The sequence below is a fragment of the Hypomesus transpacificus genome, chromosome 11 (genome assembly GCF_021917145.1).
Source record: "Hypomesus transpacificus isolate Combined female chromosome 11, fHypTra1, whole genome shotgun sequence".
Lineage (NCBI taxonomy): Eukaryota > Metazoa > Chordata > Actinopteri > Osmeriformes > Osmeridae > Hypomesus > Hypomesus transpacificus.
The window spans coordinates 15,580,379-15,607,519 of NC_061070.1; the positions used below are offsets into that span (position 1 = coordinate 15,580,379).

The 27,141-nt window shown below is 49.9% G+C and overlaps 1 protein-coding gene across 1 annotated transcript; it reads left to right on the forward strand.

Moving 5' to 3' along the window:
* Nucleotides 1-746: 746 nt before the first annotated feature.
* Nucleotides 747-27,141, forward strand: anapc1 (anaphase promoting complex subunit 1). The gene is given in 49 exon segments (XM_047029441.1): nucleotides 747-833; nucleotides 1,392-1,628; nucleotides 1,753-1,914; nucleotides 2,025-2,067; nucleotides 2,255-2,355; nucleotides 2,782-2,864; nucleotides 3,051-3,124; nucleotides 3,406-3,551; nucleotides 3,900-4,135; nucleotides 4,337-4,555; nucleotides 4,826-4,921; nucleotides 5,054-5,144; nucleotides 5,322-5,387; nucleotides 5,503-5,640; nucleotides 6,128-6,271; nucleotides 7,189-7,249; nucleotides 8,607-8,794; nucleotides 8,918-8,992; nucleotides 9,647-9,927; nucleotides 10,677-10,768; nucleotides 10,963-11,111; nucleotides 12,146-12,224; nucleotides 12,559-12,595; nucleotides 12,774-12,847; nucleotides 12,942-13,120; nucleotides 13,309-13,535; nucleotides 13,691-13,809; nucleotides 13,950-14,068; nucleotides 14,070-14,222; nucleotides 15,774-16,008; nucleotides 16,276-16,367; nucleotides 16,722-16,856; nucleotides 17,024-17,106; nucleotides 17,570-17,648; nucleotides 17,833-17,907; nucleotides 18,187-18,248; nucleotides 18,384-18,474; nucleotides 18,563-18,616; nucleotides 18,777-18,970; nucleotides 20,788-20,874; nucleotides 20,978-21,095; nucleotides 22,329-22,406; nucleotides 22,546-22,613; nucleotides 22,740-22,878; nucleotides 23,918-24,004; nucleotides 24,461-24,556; nucleotides 24,832-25,033; nucleotides 25,633-25,767; nucleotides 25,975-27,141. Coding segments are annotated over 48 exon segments (5,874 nt in total). The 5' UTR covers nucleotides 747-833; nucleotides 1,392-1,415; the 3' UTR covers nucleotides 26,094-27,141.

Genomic DNA, 27,141 nt, shown 5'->3' on the forward strand with positions numbered 1-27,141 from the left:
AAAAACCTTTCACATGTTTGACGTATTGCTATTTTTTTCTTGTGATTGATGTTCATGTGTCCGGAAATCAAAACCTTATTTGAAATTTAAAACACCACTGCAAATAAGAGAAAAGGCAGGTGCGTGAGAGGGACACATAATGGTTTCCAGACAATATACAAAAAACAATTATATTCAATAAATACAGCAAAAAAAAAAAAATTGTTATTGTCTGGGGACATACATATATATTGGTAGAGAGCACAACCTAGTTTGGAAGACATGCCCGGGGAATAGGCGACCATTTAGTCACAATTGGGTTCATATTGACCTGACACATCTGTTCCGTGTGTCACCTGGAGTCGTGAGCATCACCAACGATATTCTGTCCGTGTTCCACGTTATGAAGCCCCAGACATTCCCTCCTGGCTGTTAAGAGGAAAGTGTGTAGATTTTTAAAATAATTTTCCACTTTATCATTCATTTCAAACAACATTAAAACAACCCCTGTCAGTGTTAATGTGTAAAAAATGTTCACCGCCATACGTCATGCTGCCCTATTCGGTCTGTGATTGGTTGAAACAAGGAGGGCGTGAACCTCGGAGTCGAGACAGGAACATGTCCGCGCACATTTGAAAAGCTTATTTTGCGATCTTTACCTTAATGGGTTGACTTAAGTAGTGTTTATGCTGATATTGGTAATCACCCGATACACAAGTAAGGGTTAAATAAGTAAAAGACAAGGACTGCGAGACGATACAGACTATTCCTTATTATCAGGTTTGCGCCGGTCTCCTTCTGCTTATGCTAACGTTATCTAGCTATTTAGCTAATATAGCTAACGTTTTAGCAAGGTGAGCTGACCATGCAGTGCTTGACAGATTTGAGGAGCTAGCACTTGGTTTAACCATTGGCGATATATCGAAGCCTAGTGTTAAGTTTGAGCTCGTTATGTATTTTAATTGGACGTTTTGGTGTCAATACTAGGACACGAGCTAGAGCTAACTAGCTGTAGCAAGCTTGCTGTAAATTGAGTCTTTGCCACTCAAGGCACTCATTGAATCAACTGTTACCCAAAACAGAAGGGTAACAGTTAGACTACAAACATTTAATGATGACATGCATGCATTGCTGGACTGAAATTACCGGTCTTTAAATCACTACTGATCAACTATCGTGTCACATGGTTATAGGCTAGTTATCGTGTTACAACTGTTAAACTACTGCTAGCATGGTTAATCAGAACACACACTTCCAGCTAGACGTGAATGATACAGTGAAACCATCAAAGCTAGCCACTAACCTGAGCATAAATAAATGCTTGAAACAACAGATTATAGCTATATTAAACCTAGTGAGGACCGCCTCTTTATTAACAATTCCACTTCTCCCCGTCTTGTCCTCTTCACCAGAAATAATGCTGATATCTGGAACTCATGTCGAACGTGTATGAAGAGAGAGCCACAATGATAGCCGCAGGGGAATTGCAGTCGTTTGTCCCGTTTGGCCGTGAGCACTGCAAGAACCACCCGAACGCTGTGAACCTACAGCTCCGTCAGCTGCAGCCAGCTTCTGAGCTCTGGTCGTCAGATGGGGCCGCTGGCCTGGTGGGCTCCCTCCAGGAGGTCACTCTACAGGAGAATGAGAGGGTACATTTACAAGTTAAAACTCAATATCACAATATTATTTCGTACCTTGCTTACTCCCTCCTTTCCTTAAATCATAAAAGTGAATCGCATCCCAATTGTTATACCGGTGGTCTCTGTTCTGCAGGAATGTTGGCAGCTGAGGAAGGGTTGTGTTGGAGACAGTGGTGATGTTGATTATGAAGAGGAGCTGTATACAGCAGGTAACATGGTCATCTGGAGCCAGGGCAGCAGGAATCAGGCCTCCAGTGTATACAAGGCCTTCACTGTGGACAGCCTGGTGCAACAGGTAGGCCTGCTAAACCCAGAGTGAGCTTGGCATATTGTCAACACATTACAGTCAGTCATACAGATTGTATTCAGGGACTATCAATTAATTAATGTATTTATTTTAACTAGGCCTTATGGTGCAACTTTGGTGTCCCACCAAAGAATAAGGATGGTAAGTAAGGAGCACTTGCTTGAAAATACTAGCATGCCTGACAACACGAGGTTCTGACCCACACGTCATTCTAGAGCAGCAAGGCTTACTTACTGACTTGCTTTCTTAAGGTTTTCTTATTGGGCAATAATTCTGATGATGGGTCATGTAAACAAACACAATGTGTCCCTCTCCTCCTCACGTACAGAGCATGACGTTGAGGAGCAGACCGTGTGCATCGTCCAGAGCACATGCGTCAACGTCCACAGCGTGTCCGGAAAGGACTTCATCTCCCCCTTGCCCTTTCAAGTGAGAACCTGGCTTTCCTGTTCGCCTGCTTACTCATTTGTTGGTTTGTGTGGATGATTGAAATTGGGGGTTGGGAGTGCTGCTTATGTAGAAGGCAATTACAGTAGTTTTACACAGCTAGTTACATTGTGATATTCCCCAGGTTCTGCCTATTGTCTTCATAAGCAGTTATAATGGATGATTTGGCTCACTGACAGCTGACAAGAGGCTGTGGCATGGAAAAACACCATTAGTCCGGATGTGAATTAACTACCCTTGGCGAGAGCGTGTGTACATGTCTACCGTGCGTATTTATGGGAGTGTGTGCTGTTATTTTTATCTATACCGACTAGTCATAATTAAGTAAGGTTTGTTTACCCGGCCAGTTGCGGGAACCCCTTGAGTGTGTTGTGGTTGAGAGCCAATCAGGTTTGTGTTGTTTCCCAGGTCTCCACACTGTGGCCCACTAAGTTTGGGCTGCTGCTGGAGCGCAAGAACCCTGCATCTGACGCACCTCTGAGCCCTATAAGGTACGCACACACACACACACACACACACGCACACACACACACACACACACACACACACACACACACACACACACACACACACACACACACACACACACACACACACACACACACGGACACACACGGACACACACTTGTTGGCATCTGCTATGTACTTGGGGCACAATGACTGTTTGTGTTTCTCAGGGAGCCACTACCTACGGTGTTCAGCATGCTACACCCTCTGGATGAGATCTCTCCGGTCATATGCCGACCTTCAGGTGAGCTACAAGCACTCGCACCAACGACTTATGACTCATTTCCATTGAGTTGAGTGTTCTATAGGTTTCAACATGTCGTCCACAAATGCGTCCTATGTGGAGGGCCGTGCGTTAGAGGCTGGATTGGTCCTCGGTCATCATCATGCAGTGGGATGCCTGGATGTTCTGTTCAGTCGATCTTAATCACTGCCTTGTTAGTGCTGGTTAAGAAGGAGGCTCATTAGGGGCTCATCTCCTGTGTGTGTGTGTGTGTGTGTGTGTGTCTTTTCTGTGTCCGGCAGGTCTGTTCGAAGCAGCTAGTGTGCAATATGTGTCGGATAGCACCATGAAGATAGTGTTCACCTGCAGTGAGCCTTCCATAGTGGTAACCTACGACACCGTCCAGGGAAACCACTCAGTGTGGGCGCTGCACAAAGTCACGTCTGAAGTAAGATAAAGTAGTAGTTCAGTATTCACATTTTTAAAGGTTTTTATTGTGACAATTTTAGATTAAAGTCTAGTTACATAATATCCATGAGGTAATTCGATTTACAGCATGCAGCGCAAAAACAAAGGTAATCTGATAATACATTTAAACAATTACAAAAAAACATTCATTATTTTAAACACACTGCATTCTTGTTGAGTTATGTCAAGTTGAAAGGGTTAACATCATTAGCAACGCTAACGAAATAAACAATTTCACTTACATTTCCTGCAACACATTTGTCAGACATAGTACTGCTGATAACCCTCCGTCCTGATGCCAACCCTCGACCGTGCTGTCTGACCCCAGGAGCAGGCTGCCATGCTGAAGTGGCCCGAGCAGATGGGCAGCAGGGCGCAGCAGGGCCTCGTGGGGCCCAGCTTCCTGACCTCTCACCTCAGGAGCGTCCCCCGGCTCGACTCCCCCATCGGGGTGGGGATAGGCTCCCCCCTCCACTGCCACGCCCTGCACAGCCGCATGACGTCCTCTCCAGGCCACCACTCGCGGACTCACTCTCCGAGCATTTCCAACATGGCCGCCCTCAGGTCAGATTGGGCTGTGGGTGTTTACGAGAGTGCGGACAGTACGTAGGGTATCATGCATACCCTAACCCTAAAACACTCGCTCACTCCTCAGAGGGAAATCTAGGATCCAGAGAACTGGCTCTGTTGGAGCTGCTTGCTTTAGGTAACTAGCTAGAGACTCAGTAATAACTCTGTTTCTTCTTCTCTCGTCCTCTCCTCCAGTCGGTCGCACTCCCCCGGCATGGCGGCGCCCTCCTTTACGGGTGCAGCTCGCTTCAATGTGTCATACCACTCCCTGTCCCCAAGGGGGCACCCCAGCTTGCTGCCCTCGCCCAACAGCACCGTCAACGAGTCGCTGCTGGGGCCAGATATGGAGCCCATTGTACCAGACCTCTGCATGGAGCAGCTGTGGAGTGACCCGGCCACTGCTGCCCCCCACAGGTAACAGGCAGTTACTACACTACTATATTGTCTTTTAGTGTTCAACAAGCAGGTGTCTGTAAACTGAGCGGTGTCCACATGCTATTGGCTGTGTTTGGTGTATTTTGTGGGATCCTTGCAATCCAGTTTTTGCTGTTTTTGAAATGTCTGTGCTTGCTGAATGGGTAAAGACTTGTTTACTTTATAGTTTATAATGTGGTTATGTATGGTGTGTGTGTGTAGGCTTTTGCTGTTGGGCCTTGGAAGGTAAACTGTGTGTTTGTCACCCAGGGAGATGAGCTGCCAGGCATCCAAAGTGTTTTTGACCTCTGACCTCTGTGAGAACCGCTACCTCTGCTTCCTGGTGGAGTCCCACCAACAGCTCAGGTCAGGTCAGGCAAGACCAGTGTCTCTCTCTCTCTCTCTCTCTCTCTCTCTCTCTCTCTCTCTCTCTCTCTCTCTCTCGCTCTGTCACTCTCACTCTGTTTCATGTATGTAACAAGTATGTTGTTTTCACAGGTGTGTTAAATTCATAGAGAGCAACAATCCCTCTCAGCTTATTTTCCCATCTGTGGTCTCCCTTCCTGCCAAAGATGCTGCACCTTTAGAGGTAAAGTCCACCAAACAAACAGCGCATGTATTATTCCTTCATGGAGTGATGTGTTCATCTATTTTTAAGCAATAAATCACCATTGTACAACACAGAACTATAAAAACCTTATAATGAATAAATCCTGAAGGTTTAGATGGAACAATCTGCCTCAAGCTGTGTTCTTCTTCCCTCTAGCACATAGACGCCATGTTGGTTCTGGAGACCAATGGCAGCCTGGCTCTGTACACAGGAGTCACCAGGGTAACCAAGAACATAGTCCTTCCACACAAACAGCCCACTTCCTGATTAGCTTTTTATTCCTCCATGTCTATTGGTTGATTTGAATTGTCCCGCCCTCCTTCTGATCCTATCCCAGGTGAGCAAGGTGTTTGTCCCCGGTCTCCTATCCCCCAGCTTCAGCTTGTCCAACCACAGCGGCCAGCAGAGCATGCCCATCGAGGGTGTGAGCACTCCTGCCAAAGCCACTGGCAGACACCTCAGGACCATGGATGAGGTACAATACTCCTCAATCCATGGATATGAATGGATGCTGTTAAATCTGTTTGATGAGACTGGAGATTATTGCACCAGTCAGACCCAGCTGGCAGTCTGATAGGAGCAGTAAGTTTTAATAATACTAATGGCCCAACTTCAGTCTGAACCGGAGTTTTCCGCTGTGGCCGTCATTATTCATTATTCTATAAAAGGAGCCATTAGGCCTTCTGTAGAACTTACCCCTGTGATGGATGAGGACTGCGTACACGCTCTGATCAATACTCTAATTAGATTGCAACCCGAGATCACAGCGTGGCTGTTTTTTACCTTTACAGATGGAGGGGGGGGGGATACACTAAAAATAGTCCTGTCAATATCATGTATGAAAGCTGAACTACTGTTGTAGATTACAACGTTCCAGAAGAAGACCAAAGATTATCAAGGATTGTCTATCTGAGGAATGATGATATTTCCTGACTTGAACTCTGACCTTCTCTATCTCCCAGATGGCTATGCCGTCTCCCGTGTCAGAGATTAAGGGGTCAACCACCAAGCTCCCTGATTGGTCCTGGCAGGACGACTACCCCTTCCAAACAATGGTGCCATACATCCAAGCTCTCCGAGACCCTGTCAGCAACAGGGTGACTCTGGTGGGTCTGCCTGTCTGTCTGTCTGTCTGTCTGTCTGTCTGTCTGTCTGTCTGTCTGTCTGTCTGTCTGTCTGTCTGTCTGTCTGTCTGTCTGTCTGTCTGTCTGCCTGTCTGTCTGTCTCTGCCTGTCTGTATGTCTGCCTGTCTCTGCCTCTCTGCCTCCTCTGTCTGTCTGCCTGTCTGCCTGTCTGCCTGTCTGCCTGTCTGTCTGTCTGTCTGTCTGTCTGTCTGTCTGTCTGTCTGTCTGCCTGCCTGCCTGTCTCTGCCTCTCTGCCTCTCTGTCTGTATGTCTGCCTGTCTCTGTCTGCCTGTCTGTCTGTATGGCTGCCTGTCTGTCTGTCTGTCTGTCTGTCTGTCTGTCTGTCTGTCGGTCGAATGTATCGAATGGCTTTTAATTGATACCACATAGTGGATAAGAGGAGAACTTTCTCTACACCAACTTGTATACCTCGCTCCCCCCCCCCCCCCCCCCCCCTCTGTTCTGCTCCACTCACCTCTCCTGAACACAACTCCTTTAGTCCCTCCCCCTTTCCCTGATCGCCCCTCGACCTCTCTTCACGGCTGTCATTCTCTAGCCCAGTGCAATATGTGACTGCTAGTGACTGGTCGACCACTTTAGGGCCGTCTTCATGCCATATCTGATCACTTTTGACTCCTGCAATGTGTCAATCTCAGGCAAATCCTATTGTGACATCTGACATGTCTGGACAGCACCAAACGTGTCAGTTTAAGGGTGGTTTGGGTGTATTGAACTTCAGCTGCTTGCAAATGTTGACCTATGTATGCACGTGGAACGCTGCCACCAGAAAGGAAGTCGGTAACTTGTCAGATTAATATTTCGCGTTTTTGTGGGATTCAAATTGTGCTCCTCCCCCCTATAATCTCGAGGAATTTATTCCAAATGTCTTTTCTCTTTAGGAGCTCAGTAATGGCACAATGCTGAGGATATCCATCCCTGAAATCGCCACATCTGAGCTGGGTAAGAGCCACCTACAGCAGGGTGAACCACACTGATATGCATGACCAGAGACGGTGGAAGGGGAATGTTCCGGCACCGAGCTGAGTCATGCTGCCGATCGCCTCGCCAAAATTGGGTTTAAGTGCTGCGAGCCACAGGCTGTCACACGCTGACGTACAGCAGCCTGTGGACAGGGGAGGGAGGGGTACACTCCGAGCCCTCGCTCCAGCCCACACACACTCACACACACTCACGCACACACACACACACACTCACGCACACACACACGTGCTAACTGATGATAATTGCTTCAGCAGATCGGAGGGGTGTTGCTCCGTAGTCCAGTGGCTCTGTGGCCTGTTGGCTGGGGATGTTTGTCTGTGTGCCGTCCAGAAAGCTGCCTGCCGCTCGCTGTCCTGTGTTCTGTGTGCAGCAGACAGGACTACCATGCACTGAGGCATACACAACATAAACATGAATGAAAGTGCATTTCCTGTTGCGATGTTCCAGGTCTGATATGACTTTTCGTTCATGACGTGTGGATTGTTCCATGTGGTGCAGCCTGGGTGTCTCCTGTGTATACAACAGTGACTTGGTGACAGGAGACAGAACAGGCTGATGTTATCTACTGCCGTGTAAAAGGTACAAATGAAAAAGTGGCCAGTGGAAAACAAGGCAGAATAAGGCTGAAAACCGATGATAGTGTCAGAGCTAGTAGCGTGTGAATACCTCAAGGGGGACTGGCTAGATCTAAACAGCCGAGGCAGCTTATTTTGTTTGTAAAAAAAAAAAAAAAAAAATCACCATAGGGGAGCTTGTTTGTATTAACAAAATGGATCATTTCTTTTGTCTAGTTATTAAAATCTTTGCTCCCCCCCCCCCCTCCATCTTTTGTTTCGGAAATTGGTAGCCAATTAGTACCTGTTCCTCCCCTAATGCGTTCCTCTGCATTAGTCACTAATTGATCCCTGAGATCAGGACTCGCTCTCTAATGGAATGGCATTTATCCTGTTCTGCTGTTCTATTCTGACCTTTTGTAGTTCTGTCGTCCAATTAAGATAGCAGGGCGGAGATGATTAGGTGTCTGATTGGGTGTAGCTTGGCGATGGCACAGGAGCTAATTAATGCGTGGTTGTCTACCTGCTGGCTGTGGGAGTTTTTTTGGGGGGCGGGGGGTGGGGGGGAGATGTAGTGAGTCGTGAGTTGGTGGTTTCTCAGGATGAAATATCATCGTCTTGCTTGGAAATCCTCTTGACTTATCTGTTGTTGACTGACCCACCTTGATTAATGACCTTTGTCTTCTCTCGCTGTCTGTCTCTGTCTCTCTCCTCTGTGTCTCTCTCCACCCCCCCCCCTCCACCCCCCCCCGTGGCTGTAGTGAGGAAGTGTCTGCAGGCGATGCGGTTCGTCCTTCCTAAGGACGTGGCCATGAAGGTTCTGGTGAAGTGGTACAGCATCTACAACGCCCCTGGCGGGCCCAGCGCTCACCTGGAGTGGAACCTGTTTGTCACCTGCTTCATCAGCCTCATGGGCTACAACACAGAACGCCTGCGCTGGACTCGCAACGTGAGCGCGGCCCCCACTTCCTGTTTTTACGCTCGCACGCCCAGCGCGCTGCTGGAAACAAACAAGCCTGATGAGAAAGGACGAGTCGAAGTCTGGCGTGACCTTGGGTTCTTGTGTCCTCAGCTCCATTTTGAAGTGCCCCTCTCTCCTGTGATTGCTGCCAAGAAGGCTCGGCCGGCCGAGACAGGCTCTGATGAGGTAGGCCGGCCCGAGCACGGGCCATGGCTCTGTATCTGAGTGGGTCTGCTTTGGTCTGAAGTGAGAGGGCGTCCTCAGGGCGTCCTCAGCATGCTCAGGTTGAAGGAGGGGTTAAGAACATGCATCCATTTGGCCACGTTGAGTCAGTCACCTTATTTATGGTTACATCGGCTGTTATTCTATTAATTCCACTACCGATTGCACTTGGCTGTCATGGTCACGCGGTCACTGGTAATGTTTTCATACTTTGCTTTGTTGTCTAGAGTCTCTGTGTTCAACATCATAGTTTTAGTAGGTTGTTAAAGTTTGTGTTTCTGTGTTTCTACCACTTTTTAAAAGCCTGTTTGGTCGTTAGCGAATGATCAAAACACTCAACATGCTGAATGAGCCTCTGGGTAGTGTGACGTTCCAGAGCAGCTTGTTTACCGTATGTAGGACTGCATGTATTTAGGCTGACCTGCGGTAAAGGATGACTCAGGCCTGGATCAAACCGGTTTTTAATGGACCTCTCTGTAGAACTCTGGGACATGTTTATGTTCGTTGTGTTGCCTGGGGAGGGAGGGGTGCTTCTGCAATAATCTACTGCTTGTATTTATTTTGATCACTGGTGGGTGTGTTTGACCATTGTGTTGTATTTCATGTGGGCGTTTCTAGGACTGGGAATATATTCGGGGCTGTCACTACCATCGGCAGATGGTGTGCAGGCTGGCTGGTCTGGAGACCGTAACAAGCGAACCCTCTGCCGGGGACTCCTCCTCCCAATCCCAGTCCCCTCCCACTAGCCCCACCCTGCGGCTGGACAGCTCCGCCCCCCTGTTCCCCCACATCCCCGCCCTCTTCTACGTGCTGCACCTGCTCTACCAGGAGATGCAGCTGAACGACCTGCAGAGGGGCGGGGCCAGGGCCCTGGTCAGCCTGCTGCAACAGCTAGCCAGGTAGAACGAGACAGTGTGTTTGGTGTGGAGGAGAAGGAGATGCTTGCGTAGGAGTCAAACCACAGTTTTGTGGAGTGTGTGTGTGTGTGTGTGTGTGTGTGTGTGTGTGTGTGTAGAGGTGGTGGTGATGTTTGTGCTCAGAGCCGGAGGTTGGGATTGGGGGGCGTAGAAGAAGGATTCTCACAGAGAAATCGGCAATCTGATGATAGATCATCGCCAGACAGAATAGCATGTCTGGACACAGCCAGCGTGTTCTCAGCCAGTGTCACACTCCCAGTGATGTCACACACGTCAGCCTGGTGCTGAGAGCACACAGCCAGTGTCACACTCCCAGTGATGTCACACACCTGGTGCTGAGCGCACACAGCCGGGTGACGTTAATGAGAGCTGGTGAGCAGGGTGCCCCCGCACTGTGGATCCTCACAGCACCACAAGCCGCTCAGCTGTCCACATTAAAGGAAGAGTTGAAGTAGGGACAGTCAAGCACCGGTGACACTCATTTCACTGGAGCTTTGTGTTAATACAGGAGATGTTTGCTAACACACGCACCACCAGAGTTAAAGTGTTTTGCAAATTTTGATTTATCCATTTGCCATTCTGCTGAAGTGGAGGTGGTTATGGCTGGCCGTGGATTAATTATATTGACTAAATGTCCAACTAGCGAACTAGTACAGCCGTTCTCATGACCTACTAATTGTGTGTGTGTGTGTGTGTGTGTGTGTGTGTGTGGGCGTGGGCCTGTGTTCCAGAGACCTTCATCTGGAGCAGTACATCGATCTGTACTGGAGAGACTACCCCTCCCTCATCACCTCCTTCACTGAAGTCTGTGTCGTCGAGCAGGGTGAGACACGCCACACAGCACGGGTTCACGGCTCTCTCCTGCTGCTCTCTCCTGCCACACGTCACTCAGTCCCTCACGTACCTTCACTGTCCCACCAAGAGCTACCTTAACTAGACCCTTTCTTATCGACGGGCGGAGAGTCGTGTGAGGGAACGTGCCTGTAGTAACGTGGGGCATGCCCCTCCCCTCCACAGCCCAGCTGGAGCAGATGCAGCAGCCGGCGTTCCTGAGGGCCGAGCCTCCCTGCGTGTTCGGCTGGCTCAGCCGCTGTCTGAGAGGGCAGGAAGTCCCACCTTTTCCCTTCCTGCCTGGCATCTGCGAGAGGACCCGACTCCTGGTTCTGGTACGACGACGTCATCATCATCAGTAGCTCGTCGGTATTAAAGATGGCGGTGTCCTCTGGAAGTCAGGGTTGAAACATACTGGTAGACATGATGCCGTTTGGTAACAGGAGCAGCGGTTATTACTGCTGGATTAGACGTTCAGCTTTGTTGCTTCCTGTCGCAGATGTCGGGTCCTTCCAGTCTGTTCCGAGTCATCTTTTTGCTGACATGCAGGCACTTGCTCACATGGTCCTGTTTAAATGTCACAAGCTCATATTACTGGGGTCTACTCAGTGGTCAGAGAGGGAGAAGAGGAAGAGGAGGAAGAGAGATATACATTTTGTTCTGTTTATTAATGATTTGAATTCTAGAGCAAAATATGTGCATGTGAGCTAGTGTGTAAACAAGAGACCTCATGACAACGTCATTTGTATTTGTGCATATTTAGTTAAGTGTGTGTGTGAGAGAGAGAGCAGAGACAGCGTCTCAATAGAAACGAAGGTAGGGAGATGGATGGCTGGAGGGCAGGCGTGGGGTGGTTGTGGGGGTGGGGGTGGGTTAAGCGAGGTGGGCGAGGTTGTGATGACCAGGTTCTGTGCGTCTCCCCACATTCAGGATAAGTGAGGTAACGCACATCACCACTGAGAGACGGAGAGCCATCGTGCAGCTCATCTATTTACTCCCATATACCTCTCTCTCCCTCTCTCGCTCATTCCCTCTTTCATTCCTTCTCTCTCTCTCTCTCTCTCTCTCTCTCTCTCTCTCTCTCTCTCTCGCTCATTCCCTCTCTCTCTCATTCCACCACTCTGCTGTCACACCGTCCCTCTGCTTTACTCTGTTGTTCCATCTCTATTTTGCTCCCCCCCTCTCTCCTTTGTCTACACCCCCCCCCCCCCCACACACACACACACACACTCGTCATTACAAGCAAAGCCTCAGTGACATCCCCATCACCACTAATGGTTGCACTGCAGATACCAGATGCTGACGGCTGTTTTCCTGCATTTATTTCCTCTCCCCCCTGGCCCCTCCCCCTCCTGCTGGCCCATGACAGAGCTATGCCTTGTATATCGTTGGAGATGAGAATGCCATTTCGGTCGACATGTCCAAATACTTGGCCAAGTTTTCTGCTGGTGAGTGACTGTCTTCCAGACGGGGGGGGGGGGGGGGGGGGGAAATAGTGTGTGTGTGTGTGTGAACACACCCAGCTTAACCCTTCTCCATGTTCAAAAACATTCCCTTTCAATATAGCTTTGTTGTTAGCATGAGAACGTACATAGGGGCCGCGACACCCGGAGAGACATCACATTGAGTTTGATGAAAGGGCAGGAAGTCTCTTTAGATCTTCAGCCTTTGCTCTCTTCTCACATTGTGGTTGACCTACATCCCCCGACCTGTGCCAACACCTCACCTGAAGCCAATTCTCTCCCCCTTCCTTTTTCTCACCCTCCCTCCCTCCCCTCCCAGGCCAGAGGAAGAGTGGTTCTGAAGCTAACTTCAGGAGGTAAGCCTGCATGCTCGGCCATGTGTCATTGAATCCAGATGAGTGCATACTGTAAGGCAGAATGGGATAGTCCAGCGCTTTAGTGATCGGGAAAATGGACGTCTAAATAGTCTTGGTAGTTATAGTCTTGGTAGTTAACCAGTACTCCTGCTCATTCTCAAGTGTTCTCCTTTGCTAGACAGAGCAGCGGGAAGACTGAATCCTCGAATGAGAGTCTAGCTGAGAAGCTGGTGGTGTGGTTAACCTCAGCAGGTAAGTGCTTTTGGATTTGCTGGTTAAAAGCCTCCTGCAGGTTGGCTGGTGTGACTTCCATCCATGGTCCATGGCTGCTTTGTGTTTGGTTCAGGTTTCACCCTGAAAGACCTGGAGTCTGTCCCCTTCGGTGTGGCGTTGCCCATCCGAGACGCCATCTACCAGTGCCGAGAGCAGCCCTGTTCCGATTGGTCGGAAGACGTCTGTTTGTTGATTGGACGGCAGGATCTCACCAAGCAAGCCCACAAACTCACCCTGGCCAAAGGCAAAGCTGTAAGTGAAGCTATGGACAAACTGGAAGATGCTTCTTTTACTGTTTAAAAAAAACCAACTCTGTTAGAAGGGGTTGGCGTTGTGGGTCTTTGTGTGTGTTTAACGATGTTTGTGAATGTAAGTGTAAAGTGTGTGCCTAATGTGACGTGTGTGTGTGTGTGTGTGTGTGCGCGTGCGTCCACCTCCAGCCGGTGGGCCCGGGGCTGTCGCTGGAGCCGCCCACCACCACGGAGGCTGAGGAGGAGGAGGACGGCATGACGGAGCTCAACCAGGACGTGATCGGCCTGATCTGGAGCCAGGACCTGAGGGTGCAGGAGGCCCGCCGCCTGCTGCAGAGCTCCCGGCCCGTCCGGGTCAGCGTGGTCCACCTGCCCGAGGTCAGCGACCACGAGTACATCGAGGAGAAGGAGAACAAGTGAGTGTGGAGAGAGGGAGGGAGGCTTTTTTGTGTATTTTTTATTTATTTAATAGTTTTTAAATGATTTCTTTCTTCAACTGCTTTATTGAGTGATGGTGACATGATTAGAGGGGCAGAATGGAACTCGTGACCCTCTTCTCTGTCGACTCCAGGCTGTTGCAGCTGTGCCAGAGGACCATGGCGCTGCCTGTGGGCAGGGGGTTATTCACCCTCTTCTCCTACCACCCGGTGCCAACAGAGCCCCTGCCAGTGCCCAAGCTCAACCTCACAGGTGACAAACAAAAAAAACCCCTCAGTTTTCAAAATGGTGTTCTTGACTGAGGAACTTGACTGTTCTTGACTGAACTATCACCATAAGTTTCGATACGTCTGCTTTTGTATGCCATTTGAGAACGTTGTCCTGTTTCCTAGGCCGTGCCCCTCCCAGGAACACCATGGTGGACCTGAACAGCGGCAACATCGACGTCCCCCCCAACATGACGGGCTGGTCCAGCTTCCATAACGGGGTGGCGGCCGGCCTGACCATCGCCCCCCGCCTCACAGGTGGACTCGGCCTGGATCGCCTACAACAAGCCCAAGATCCCTGAGCTGGCCAACGAGTACGCCGGCTTCCTCATGGCCCTCGGCCTCAACGGACACCTGACCAAGCTGGCCACGCTCAACATACACGACTATCTTACCAAGGTGAGGTTGCCACACGCGGAGACGTACAGTAGGGTAGCCTCTGCGCACGGGCCGATATACACGACTATCTGAGGATGGTGAAGATGCATTATACACCGTATACACACACAGAGACGGGTACGCTAGCGTCGGAGCATACGCACTCACTAACAGCCCCACCACACACACACTCGCTAACAGCCCCCCCACACACTCGCTAACAGCCCCCCCCCACACTCGCAAACAGCCCCCCCACGCACTCGCTAACAGCCCCCCCACACACTCGCTAACAGCCCCCCCCACACACTCACTAACAGCCCCACCACACACACTCGCTAACAGCCCCCCCCCACACACTCACTAATAGCCCCCCCACACACTCGCTAACAGCCCCCCCCCACACACTTGCTAACAGCCCCCCACACACACTCGCTAACAGCCCCCCCCACACACTCGCAAACACCCCCTACACACATTCACAAACAGCCTCGACACAGGCTTGCCGAAAAACCTAGCAAAGTTTTCTTCTCACCACAAACCGAGACACTTCTGACGAATTGATCGCAAATAATGCCAGTTCTGCATTTGTCATTCAGAGAAACTATCCAAACCACCAGAAGCCTTTGTTGCTGACAGAACTGGTGTAGTTCCTCCCGCTTTGCCAGGTAACCCGATAGCTGCCTCGGGTTCCGCTGCATTCTGGCTGTCGCCAAACGGACTGCATCCTGTTATTTTTCTCACATGAAAGTGGGAAAGGCCTAGTGTCACATCAAGCCCAGTTTCAGTCTGACTGGGCGTCTGCTGTTGACGCGTTCTGCCCTCTCATTTCCAGTCAGTCACTCTGCTGGAGATCTGATCTGTGGTCTGGAAGTTGTACCGTATCGCTGAACTCCGGTTCAGTCTGCACTGAGAAAACAACTGTGGTTATTGTTGTCGCTTGGCTCATACTTTACTACGAACTCATTGTGGGGTGTGAGTTATCTTAGCTCACCGAAAATAGAGAAGCCTGTATTTGAGTGCATGGTTAGGTGATCCAGTCTCATCCTTGGCTTGAGTGCCCAGACATAATTACTTCATGGATAACTCCATTTAGGTTCAGTGGAGTTTATTGAAACTTCTACACATATAATACTACCTGTAGTTTAGAAATGTGTTGCTCCTCCTCATCACACTCTGTATACTCGGGGCCTCATGGCTATCTGAAGTCTTTAGTGGTACTGAAGTAGAACAGCCCATTGACGGCCAATTGAAAATATTAATAGAAGCCAGCTAGGGGTCGCTAAGAATGTCACACTATTATAAAGCCCCTCAGAGGAGCGAGGCGTTCGGCGACGTGATGTGATTCGATGTACTGTAGCTGTGGGGGTGGAGTCCTGTTGTGGTCTGTAAGAGGCTGCCTCTCCCGCAACAACACGGTATTAGCAAACACAGCCTGACGTGCAACATCCTGTTGGAACCCACAGGGGTCTAATGAAACCTGTCCCGCTTCGTCTGACGGGACTAACCTCTATTTCCTCCCACCCCCGACCACCGTTTCCCCCTCCCCTCCCCGTTCCTCCCCGCTCCTCCCAGGGCCACGAGATGACCAGCATAGGGCTGCTGCTGGGAGTGTCGGCCGCCAAGCTGGGCACCATGGACATGTCCATCACCCGGCTGCTTAGCATCCACATCCCCGCCCTGCTGCCTCCCACCTCCACGGAGCTGGACGTCCCGCACAACGTGCAGGTGGCCGCCGTGGTGGGCGTGGGCCTGGTGTACCAGGGCACCGGCCACCGCCACAACGCCGAGATCCTCCTCGCAGAGATAGGTGAGGGAGGAACGGGGGTGGGGGGGAGGAAGTGGTGGTGGGTGGACACTGGGTAGAGAGGGGGGGAGGGAGTTGGGGTCCTTAGGCGGAGGAGGGAGGGGGGGGTGGTGGTTGAGGGAGAGACGGGGACGTGGCCGAAGGTCTGATGAAATGGACTGACAAGGGGGTAGAATTGACCCCAGTGTTGGGAGCAAGCTCTGTGGAGGAAGTGTAACCGGTGACAACCGCGGTGTGTGTCCCCCCCCCCCCCCCCCCCCCCCCCCGCAGGTCGGCCCCCCGGCCCGGAGATGGAGTACTGCACAGACAGAGAGTCGTACTCGCTGGCTGCAGGCCTGGCGCTGGGCATGGTGTGTCTGGGGGTGAGTACAGCGGGAGGTGTTTCCACTGCTGCAGCACTGCAGCTGCACAGTCAGGGCGCTGCCTGCCCACAACGTGGAATGCGACGGGAAAAAACCAACCGGGTGACTGAAAGACATTCTAACCCACTTCAAAAGAGTGACACACGATAAGATGAAGGGACTCTGTGCTCCTTTTAAGACTTTCAGTGCCTCTCTCTGAAGTCTTTTATCAAACAAGACGATGACAACGAAACCGTGTCTTGAATGAGAAGGCATTTCACACATCTCATGACATGACTATTCCTTTCCTTTGTCCTGTTTTTCGTCTTCTTTTTTACCTCACCTCTCCCCCACCCCATCTTTAACGCCCCTCAGCACGGCAGTAACCTGATCGGCATGACCGATCTCAACGTGCCAGAGCAGCTGTACCAGTACATGGTTGGTGGGCACCGACGCACCCATGCTGGCATCAACAGGGAGAAACACAAGTCCCCCAGCTACCAAATCAAGGTACCCCCCCCCCCCCCCCCCCCCCCCCCCCCCCCCCCCCCCCCCCGCACTGACACGGCAAGGACCATATTAAAGATGGAGAGAGAAGTTGATGTCGACTAGGACGTCCAAGTAGTGGTTTTGTGTCGCGAGCGCGTGACTTCATTTGGGTGTTTTCCCTCTCACAGGAGGGTGACACCATCAACGTGGATGTGACCTGTCCTGGGGCCACTCTGGCTCTGGCCATGATTTACCTGAAGACCAACAACAGGTGACCAGGCAGTCCTCCCTGGTGTCCTGCCTCACCCCCTTCCTGCCTCACCACCTTCCTGCCTCACCACCTTCCTGCCTCACCCCCTTCCTGCCTCATCCCCTTCCTGCCTCACCCCCTTCCTGCCTCACCCCCTTCCTGCCTCACCCCCTTCCTGCCTCATCCCCTTCCTGCCTCATCCCCTTCCTGCCTCACCCCCTTCCTGCCTCACCCCCTTCCTGCCTCACCCCCTTCCTGCCTCTTCGCTGCCCATGTCTTCGCTGGCCGTTTGGGCTCCATTTCACCCACACTGAGAACTTTCTGTTCCTCTTAGTTCTGATGGGATCAGAATCTTCAACCGTCTTTTATATCATGAAGAGCATCAGCACATCTCATTCCCTCTCACCTTCTAGTGGTGCTGCTCTCCTATTGGATGAGAGCCCTGGGATGGCGTTAACAAGTCATTGTCACCTCCTTCTCTCAGGTCCATAGCTGATTGGCTGAAAGCCCCGGACACCATGTTCCTCCTGGACTTCATCAAGCCAGAATTTCTGCTTCTGAGGGTGAGTGTGTGTGTGGGTGTGGGTGTGTTAGAGAGAGAGTAATAGTATCGGACTGTGTATGCAGTACCTAGGGTGTAGTAAGGCCTGCCGGCTGTCCTAGACTCATAATTGGTTTGTCTACACTCACTTTTTCTCTCCATCTTTTTCCCTCTCTCCATTTCTTTCCCTCTCTCTCTCTCTTCAGACCCTGGCCAGGTGTATCATCATGTGGGATGAAATCTTGCCAAACTCGGACTGGGTCAGCAGCAATGTTCCCCAGGTAATCACACACGCGTGTACACATTGGCATTTTAGGAGCACAAGGGCCATTATGTCAGTCAATTAACATGAGCAGCTGGAAACTGCAAATCTTTTGATGACTGTGTTGATCATGTTGCGTGCTGATTTCTTAATGAGAAACGTCTAACCAGGAAACCTCTTCCCATCCCCAAACGAGCTCAGTGTCACGAGGGTACGAATGTTTGTGTGGGCATAACAATCCTGATGGAGATTGTCTAGAAATAATGACTGGCAAAAATGATCCTGTTGTTGCTTGTAGATAATCAAGGAGAACATTGGGAGCACAGTGGTGTCGGAGGACCTGAACATGGAGACTTTGGCGTGAGTAGAATCACTCACCTCCAGGCCTGGCCAATGGACTGACTAAATTGGGCCCATTTGGTCGTACATTTTTTGATGCCTGGGTTTGGTCTTTAATTGTGTTTGCTGTGTGTGTGTGTGTGTTCCTGACTTTAGCCAGGCCCATGATTACATCATCGCAGGAGCCTGTATGGCTGTGGGCTTCCGATTCGCCGGCTCTGCCAACTCGGACGCCTTCGACTGCCTGGTATGAGACTTCACCTCACTGTTTCTCTCAGAACTTGGCTGTTTTGAATAGACTGATTTCTGTTTTGACCAATCTGTTTCCCCCATAGTACAAGTTTGCCAGGACCTTCATGCAAGGTTTGACATCAGCTACAGCCACAGTTGTAAGTCTGAGTTTTGTTTGGAGGGGGGGGCTGTTCATTTTGATCCATTCTGTTTGACCGTCTGCTTCTGAACCACCACAGCTGACTGTCCCAGTCGTTGACCAGTTTATGTGAGTGTGTGGGGGGTTATCGTGGTGCTCTATGATTATACCCCCCCCAGACGGGCCCCTACAACCTGCAGACGTGTCTGAGTATGGTCCTGCTGGCCGTCTCCATGGTGATGGCGGGCTCGGGGAACCTGCGTGTGCTGCAGCTCTGCCGCTTCCTCCACAAGCGCACCAGCGGAGAGATGAACTACGGCTTCCACATGGCCCACCACATGGCCCTGGGACTGCTGTTCCTGGGAGGGGGCAGGTGAACACACACACACAGACACACAGACACACACACACAGACACACACACACAGACACACACACACACACAGACAGACAGACACACAGACACAGACAGACACACACACAGACAGACACACACAGACACACACACACAGACAGACACACACAGACAGACACACACAGACAGACACACACAGACAGACACACACAGACAGACAGACACACACAGACAGACAGACACACACAGACAGACAGACACACACAGACAGACACACACACACAGACAGACACACACACACAGACACACACACAGACACACACACAGACACACACACAGACACACACAGACACACACAGACACACACAGACACACACAGACACACAGACACACACAGACACACACACAGACACGCACACACACGCACACAGACACGCACACACGCACACGCACACGCACACACACACACAGACAGACACAGACAGATACACACAGACACACACACTAGAAGATGGAGTCCGCTCTGCAAGGCCTGACATGGAGCACAAAGGAGCCGTCTAAACCCAGTGATTGTGGGCTCTCTAACACACCTTCTAATTACTGAGACGAAATCTGCCACTTTGAGTCTGTTTTCAGACATTGCATTGTGACTGGTTTTCTTATTTTAGAGCGGACAATTTGAGGCCCACGCTGCAAATGCAAGGTTTCCATGTGGATGGGGTTGTTGCAGTGTACACCCAGTCTATCATTCTGAGCTGTAAACACACACTGGCCTTCAGAAAGAGAGATTGCAGAGCAGAGCAGATACATGGCGCCTGTCTTTCACTCATTATCACATTCCTTTCGTGTTACGGTCTTATCTTTCTTTCATCCCTCCCTTCCCCCCCCCCCCCCCCTTTCTCTTCATATTTGCAGTGTGGCCTCCCCCAGCCCTGCATGTCTGGAGGTAGCCAGTTCCTATCCCAGCTGGGTGCCTTGACAAGTCAGACTGAAGCAGTCAGTCTTATTTCAGAGTGCGACCCCAGACTGACATCAGTACTGAATGTCACTTTGAAACTGCCAGAGCTAAGGCTGTGACTCATTTTGAATTGCAAATGACTAAAGCTATGTTGAGCACACCTCAACGTTTTCATGTATTAAAATGCTGCACGTTTCGTCCGGTGTTCAACGCGCCAGAGGAAGTTCCTTCTTAGCGCACAGAGAGACCAGTGTCAAACCATCAAGTCCGGGCGGTTGGTGTCGTTTTGTCACCAAGCTCATGTCTGTGCTTGTAACACGTCTTTCAGCAGAGCACCTCGCGAGATACAGCTACAAACCCACTCAATTGTCTTTGGCTGTTGCCACGGAGACCGGGTGATTGGCAGTTGATGGGTTGAAGAGTAATCTCTTGAGCGTCCGTTTTATTGGGGGAGGGCAAAGCAACTCCGTCACCTGGACCAACCCATACAAGTGCCTTCCCTCTCCAAACCCCCATTATTGTGTGAACCAGGCCAAGCACACACTTAACCCCCCCCCCCTGCTATTAGATTTAAGTGGGGCTTTTTGTAAGATAAGTTGACGTCAGCTACCACAACAATATACCACTGTTTTAAAACAGGAACTCAATTGTTTGCAAATAGAATAACGTTTATTTGTACAGTATATTTTTGGGGGTGCTTTTCTGTTCCGGAGTTTCAGAGTTAGTGTAGTAGTGTGTGGGACTTGTTTGGTTAGAGCATAAGACTGCAGAACAGGAGATTGAAGGTTAAAATCCCCCCCCCATGCTGTACGCAACATTTGAATGAAAATGTCTGCTTAGTAAAAGGAATATGCACTGTTATCTTGTTGTTCTACCAGATACACTCTAAGCACATCCAACTCTGCCATCGCTGCCCTGCTCTGCGCCCTCTACCCACACTTTCCTGCCCACAGCACCGACAACAGGTAACATATCAACCCCCTCACTCCGGCCCTGCATCTGTCAGCTTGTGACCTTCCTTCCATCCTTGTGGGATCACTCCAGGACACTCTGACCTTTGACCCCCAGGTACCACCTCCAGGCCCTGCGACACCTCGGGGTGCTGGCGACCGAGCCTCGTCTGCTGGTGCCGGTGGACGTGGACACCCTGAAGCCCTGCTACGCCCTGCTGGACGTCACATACAAGGTAAACCAGCCAATCGCCGGCCACATCTGGCCTAGGTTGGTCACGACACAGCCTGGAAGAATTAGCCCAGCGCTTCAGTGCTAATTGTAGCCACAACTGAAAAGTTCAACACACCTGGAATAAGTCTGGCTCCTCCACCACTTCCAGAGTTGGAATGATCTAGAAATACCATGGCCATGCTGAATAAATGGTCACTGTTAACTCTGTGGTTGGATGGCCCAGATTCCTGGTTCAAATAGAAAAGCCATTGCCTCAGGCGTAAATACTTAACAGATTCACAAAGCTTATTTTGGAGCAGATGTTTTTTGTACTCAGCTAACCCAAGAGTCCGTCTGTCTGAAAGCACTGTAATGGTGAAGCCTAGAGGATCCGATGGTCACCCGTTACTATCACCAACTCCACCACAGTGTTTTTAACATTCAGCAGGACCGGCTTGGCTGAGTGCGTATTTCAAATATTTGAAATATTTGAAATGCTCAAGGCGCACTTGATTTAATCTTGGCACGCAGAGCAAAAGCGCCACCCCATAAGAAACTTAACACAAAGCAAAAAAAAAAAAAAAAAGAGAGTGTGTCTTTCAAATATTCAGCAGATTCAGTTATTTGAAATGATTGTACGCTTGGTGTGGTTTCCAGTCAACTAAACCAATCATTGTTTGCGTCATTTCAGTTCCTCTTTTATGCTGTTGTTTTCTGTATAATTGTCCCATCATTAGTCATGAATAGGGGGCGGATGTTTGCGTCGGGGTGTGTGTGTGTGTCTGGAGGTGTGTGTGTGTGTCTGGACGTGTGTGTGAGGGCTGTTGAAGGTTGGTTGTGGAGGACGTCTATCCTCCCAGCATTCCCTCTTTCAATTACCTGGAACAGCAGAGGGGAGACCAGCTGCTGTTAGCACCAATCACACACTCCATATCCCACATGTGCACACACACACACACATAATGTAGCTCTCTCTCTCTCTTGTTATATATGTGTTAGTGTATATATATTTTTCATACATGCCGTTAACATCCATCCTTACTTATATGACTAATAATGTGACTGTATATATCAGTGCGTGTGTGTGTTAGTAACTTTTTTAATCATGAAAAACGGTTGGATGTTTGCGTTGGGAAGGTGTATGAAGTGTGTGTATACTGTGTATATACATATATATATACATATACACACACTCTGTAATATGGCAGATGCAATGTTGTGAGGTGTCACAGTGTTGTGTGCTGTGTGTCTCCAGGAGAGCCAGTGGTATGAGGAGACCACCGTGGAGCTGATGGCTCCCACCATGCTGCCTGAACTGCAGCTTCTCTCACGGGTAAACTTTCCTCAGCGCTCCATAAACATGTAGTCCTTGAGGCTGCAGCCCAGGTGCGCTGTCCTCGGGGGGGCACACAGTCAGCCTGCAGAGTTTGCAGTGGAGTTTTGTCATTGTTTTTTTTTTTTCGTCTGCTCAGATTAGGGTGAAAGGCCCTCGTTACTGGGAGCTGTCCATAGACCTCAGTAAAGGAACTCAGCATCTAGAGTAAGTATATATATATATATATATATGTGTGTATTTTTAATTGTCTACTGTATTTGTGCGGAGGTATGAAAGTGCAATGTTGAGATGTATTTCTTAAAACAAGCCTGGAACCTCCTCTCTCCCCAGGTCCATCCTCTCCAGAGATGGCGTGCTGTACGTGAAGCTGCGTGCAGGCCAGCTGCCCTACAAGGACGACCCGCGCGGCTGGAAGAGCCTGCTAGCACCCAGCGTCAACAACAGGAACTCTGAAGTCCGCACCTTCAAGGTACTACGCAGCACAGGAATACATGCTTCCTGGCTCCCACAGAACAGCCACATCCTAACACCGGCTTCATGATTGGCCCACACACTGAGAGGGATTTTCCCCATCGTCCTGCCAACAAACCTCTGTACTGTGTGCCAGTTCAGACCCAGAAGTTATTTTGTGGTCTCACTTCACCCTGCAGCCTAGCTTGGCTTGACTTTAAGGCCCAGCTGAACTGGCCCGATAATGTGAAGATACTGCATGTGATAAGAATGTTGTGATAAGCACAAGAAGCAACACTTGGCTTGGTTGTGCTTTACACAGGAAGTAGCTTGCAAAGACCAGGTGCTAAACCATAAAACACAAGGTTTTATTAATTGCTTTTTGATGGTCTGGAAAAAGAAGTTTAATACGTGACAACATACCCTTGAAATGATAGCAGTGCTGGTCAAGATCAGTCCAACATGTTTGATAATGGTTCAACAGTGTGGTGTTCTAAATCCAGACCTTAAACATAATAACCCTCTACGTAAAGCCAAGATCAAGGCACTCATAGAAACAGCATTTGGGTGAACACACACACACAACTGCCAACACACTAATTTGGCATCATTTGTCCAACACATGGCCGATCGATACAAAGCTAATGAGCCTCCATGTCTGTATTGACCCACGCAGGCAGAGGGGGAATCATGAATGAATCTTGGAACAGCCAATATAAAAAATGCCCCACTGAGGTCCAATCCCTGTGGAACCAGCAGTGTTGTCGCCGTGGGGCTTTGAACCCTACATGAGGTCGGACTGGGCAGTGTGATTGACAGTCTGTGTATTACGTCCCTGTATGCTACTGCCCTAGTGTCAATCTGCCTGTCAGCCTACAGCAGCCCCCCACCCCCCCTCCTACCCCCATCTATGATGGTGATGATGATGATGGTAATGATGAAAGGGATGATTTTATCCAAAGCAGACCATAATGAGCTGTGCAGAACCTTCCGGACCCACAGTATCTGCAGTGCTGAACTGTCTGTACATACTGCCTGTGTGTTTCTGTCTTCCTCAGCCTGAAGCCATCTCCACCTTCACCTCCGACCCTGCCTTGGTCTCCTTCGCCGAGTACTTCTGCAAGGCTTCGGACGGCATGAAAAATGTACGTTTGTGAAGAACAGGATGATTGTTGGTAGAGGGGTTATGGTGGATTGCTATGCATGCTGGTTCAGTGTATGTTTGACCCCCTACAGACAGACACAAACCTCAGAATAGATTAGAAAATTGCCTCTCCAGAGAATTTCTTGAAGAATCCACTTTAATAATCACTTGAAGTCCATTTTATTAAGGTCGGGCCGGCAAAGTGTACATAATGGCTGTTGCTGGATATAGACAATTATTAAATGATTTTGTTTGATTATTCAATTTAAGTTAATAACACATACATCATCAGGATCTTTATCTTTCTACAAATTCATATGTTCTCTCATCTTGAGATGAGTTGAGCAAACCAAAGTGCACCCTAAGTATTTCAATGCACTACATTTAAAGCCAGTCACCTTGAGTCTGATTGAAGTCACCCACTGCACATCCCTCTGTCGTTCCTGTGATTCCCCAGAGAGAGGAGACGCTGGCCTTGTTCTCGGCCATCCTGTACGAGTGTGTGACCCAGGAGAACCCCGAGATGCTGCCCACCTACATCGCCATCGACCAGGTGAGACCACAACACCCGTAGGGTTAGGTTAGCCTATACCACCTACTTTAGGTTGGTATAGGTGTAGTTCTGAGGGCGTATGTGAAGCCCGCTGTGACATTGCTTGTAAAAAGGGCTATATGCACACACGCATGCATGCATGCATGCATGCATGCATACATACATACATACGTTAACATATAACATAACACAATTTGAATCGGCTTGATTTGACCGTGTGTGTGCTCCCTTTCCGTGGTCCGTGCTGCCCTCCCCCTCGTCTCCCTCCCGTGCAGGCGGTGCGGAGCCTGCGCAGGGGCGAGCCCAGCGAGACGTTCGCCCTGTGGCAGACGAGGCTGGTGCTGGAGATGTGTGAGAGCCGCACGCTGCAGGGCCGCGTCCGGGAGGGGGGGCAGGGCGGGGGGGCGCTGCTCAGCTCAGAGTTCCTGCCCGTCATGAAGAACACCGCTGATGGGACCCTCGACCACTGGCTGGCAGGTGGGTGTGGCTTCGTAGTACCCCACGCGCATTCAAAATGTTTGTGTGGGGGGGGGGTAGGATGGCTGAGCGGTTAGGGAGTCGGGCTGGTAATTAGGAGGTGGTTGGATCGATTCCCGGCCGTGCCAAAGGACGTTGTGTACTTGGGCAAGGCACTTCACCCTACTTGCCTCGGGGAGAATGTCCCTGTATTTACTGTAAGTCGCTCTGGATAAGAGCGTCTGCTAAATGTCTAAATGTAATGTGTTTGTGCGTGTGCGAGTGTGTTTGTGAGACACTTAACGCCTGTTCTCTTCAGTTCATGTCATGGTGGGACAGCCACACAAGTGTGGGAATGACTGCACACTGCCACAGAACACCAAACCCACATGTCAAACTGATCCGGTGACAGTGTCATGTCAGCCAGCTCCTGCTTGTACTGTCCACACATCACTTCTCCAGGCACTGACGCAGGACCTGTTGACTTGTTTTGATTGCTGAATGTGCTCTTGTGATTCACATACATTTCTCCACCAAGAATAGTTAAAAATAAATAATACAAATGTATATTTGAGTGCGAGTTTGTAAATGTTCTTTCCCCTCTTTCTCTCTCCCCTCAGATAACAGTGAGGTGCTGTGTGCGCATCTGAGGAACCAGCCCCTGGCAGAGGGCAGACAGTCGACCATGCTGGCCTGTTTCCTGGTCTACCACTCCATTCCCTGCCTCAGAAGCTTCCACCACAGTCCCCTGGAAGGTAAGACCGGCCTAGGGCTGAAATGACACGACAGTGGCTCGGCCCCCCACTCCTTAACCCGTCCAATTCTGTCCAAAAGCACCCATCAAAATTCTAGATTGTCTGCTCTGTTTGGAGTCTTAGAACTTTGACAAGGACCCCCAGTTGAGTCTCACCCCTGCTGGTCTCTCCTCCTTCTCCTCCACCTCTCTCTCCCCGCTCTGCCAGGAATCCCTTCCTTCCCTGAGCTGCTGCTGCGGTTCAGCCAGCTGGGCGTTCCAGTGCGGGCCCTGCTGCGCCTCTCTCCTCTCATACTGGGCCCCGCCCCCTCCCCGCACGCCCTCTGACGGCAGGCAGAGAGCGTCACACAGCCGCATGCCTTCTGACGTCACATCTGCCAACAGACATCGCCATGGCATCACGGGGGGGGCGCACGCCTTCTGTCTCGACGCCTCTCTCGTCCAATAGCATCCGTGTGTGGCTCTCACAGAATGCGACGGTGCTCTGTGACATCCAATGACTGCAGCCGGACTGGGCCTCTGACCCGCCTCCTCTGAGCTGACACTGCACTGCTCTCGTCTAACAGTCAGACCTTAATGTACAGTATGACCTGACATAGGCCTTCTCACTTCATACAACTTGTACGTCATGTTTGTCTGTATGTTTCTACCCAAGTTGTACTAATGTACCAAATAAAGTGGAATTGGAAACTTGGTGACAAAATCTGGGACGGTAATTGTGGTGTGAAATTCAGTGTTGGAAATTATTCTAACTTTATTATTGGTTTATGTGTTGTGTAGAATCATAATGGAGTTTATTGTCCTAACACAATCAATTTTAGCACAGGATACATCTAGACCGGTGTATCTCACATTAATTATCAGAGATGCTGTTCTGGCCAATTCAATAAGAGTTCAGGCTGTGTGTGTGTGTGTGTTTTGGGGGGGGAGTTGTTGTAACATGGAATGCAATGTTCTAAAAATGTGATTGCTCAAGGAACATTCCAGTCTTAAATGCATAACATCTCACACCACACCCAGCACACATCTCATATGTCTAAATGGTTCCACTGTTTTGTTGCAAGGCGAGTGAGAATTCAGGCTTCAGATCTGTGTGGGTTATTTTCTTGTTAGTACAACTTTAGCTTCATAGGAGGTGATATTGATACTTGTCAAGTGACTAATAGTGAAAGTTCTAAGTGAGACTATTACTAACAAGGATGAGAAAGAACAATGTCCACTCATTTCACTTAAACTGAACCCCAAGTATGTGGTTTGTTATTAGGGAATACTGTCCGTCAAATCCAGTATCGGTGCCTGTAGAAATTGGCCTTCAACTCTGAATTCCAGTTCCTGGAAATGTGCTTTTAATCTTCTGTCACATGCCAGATGTCAT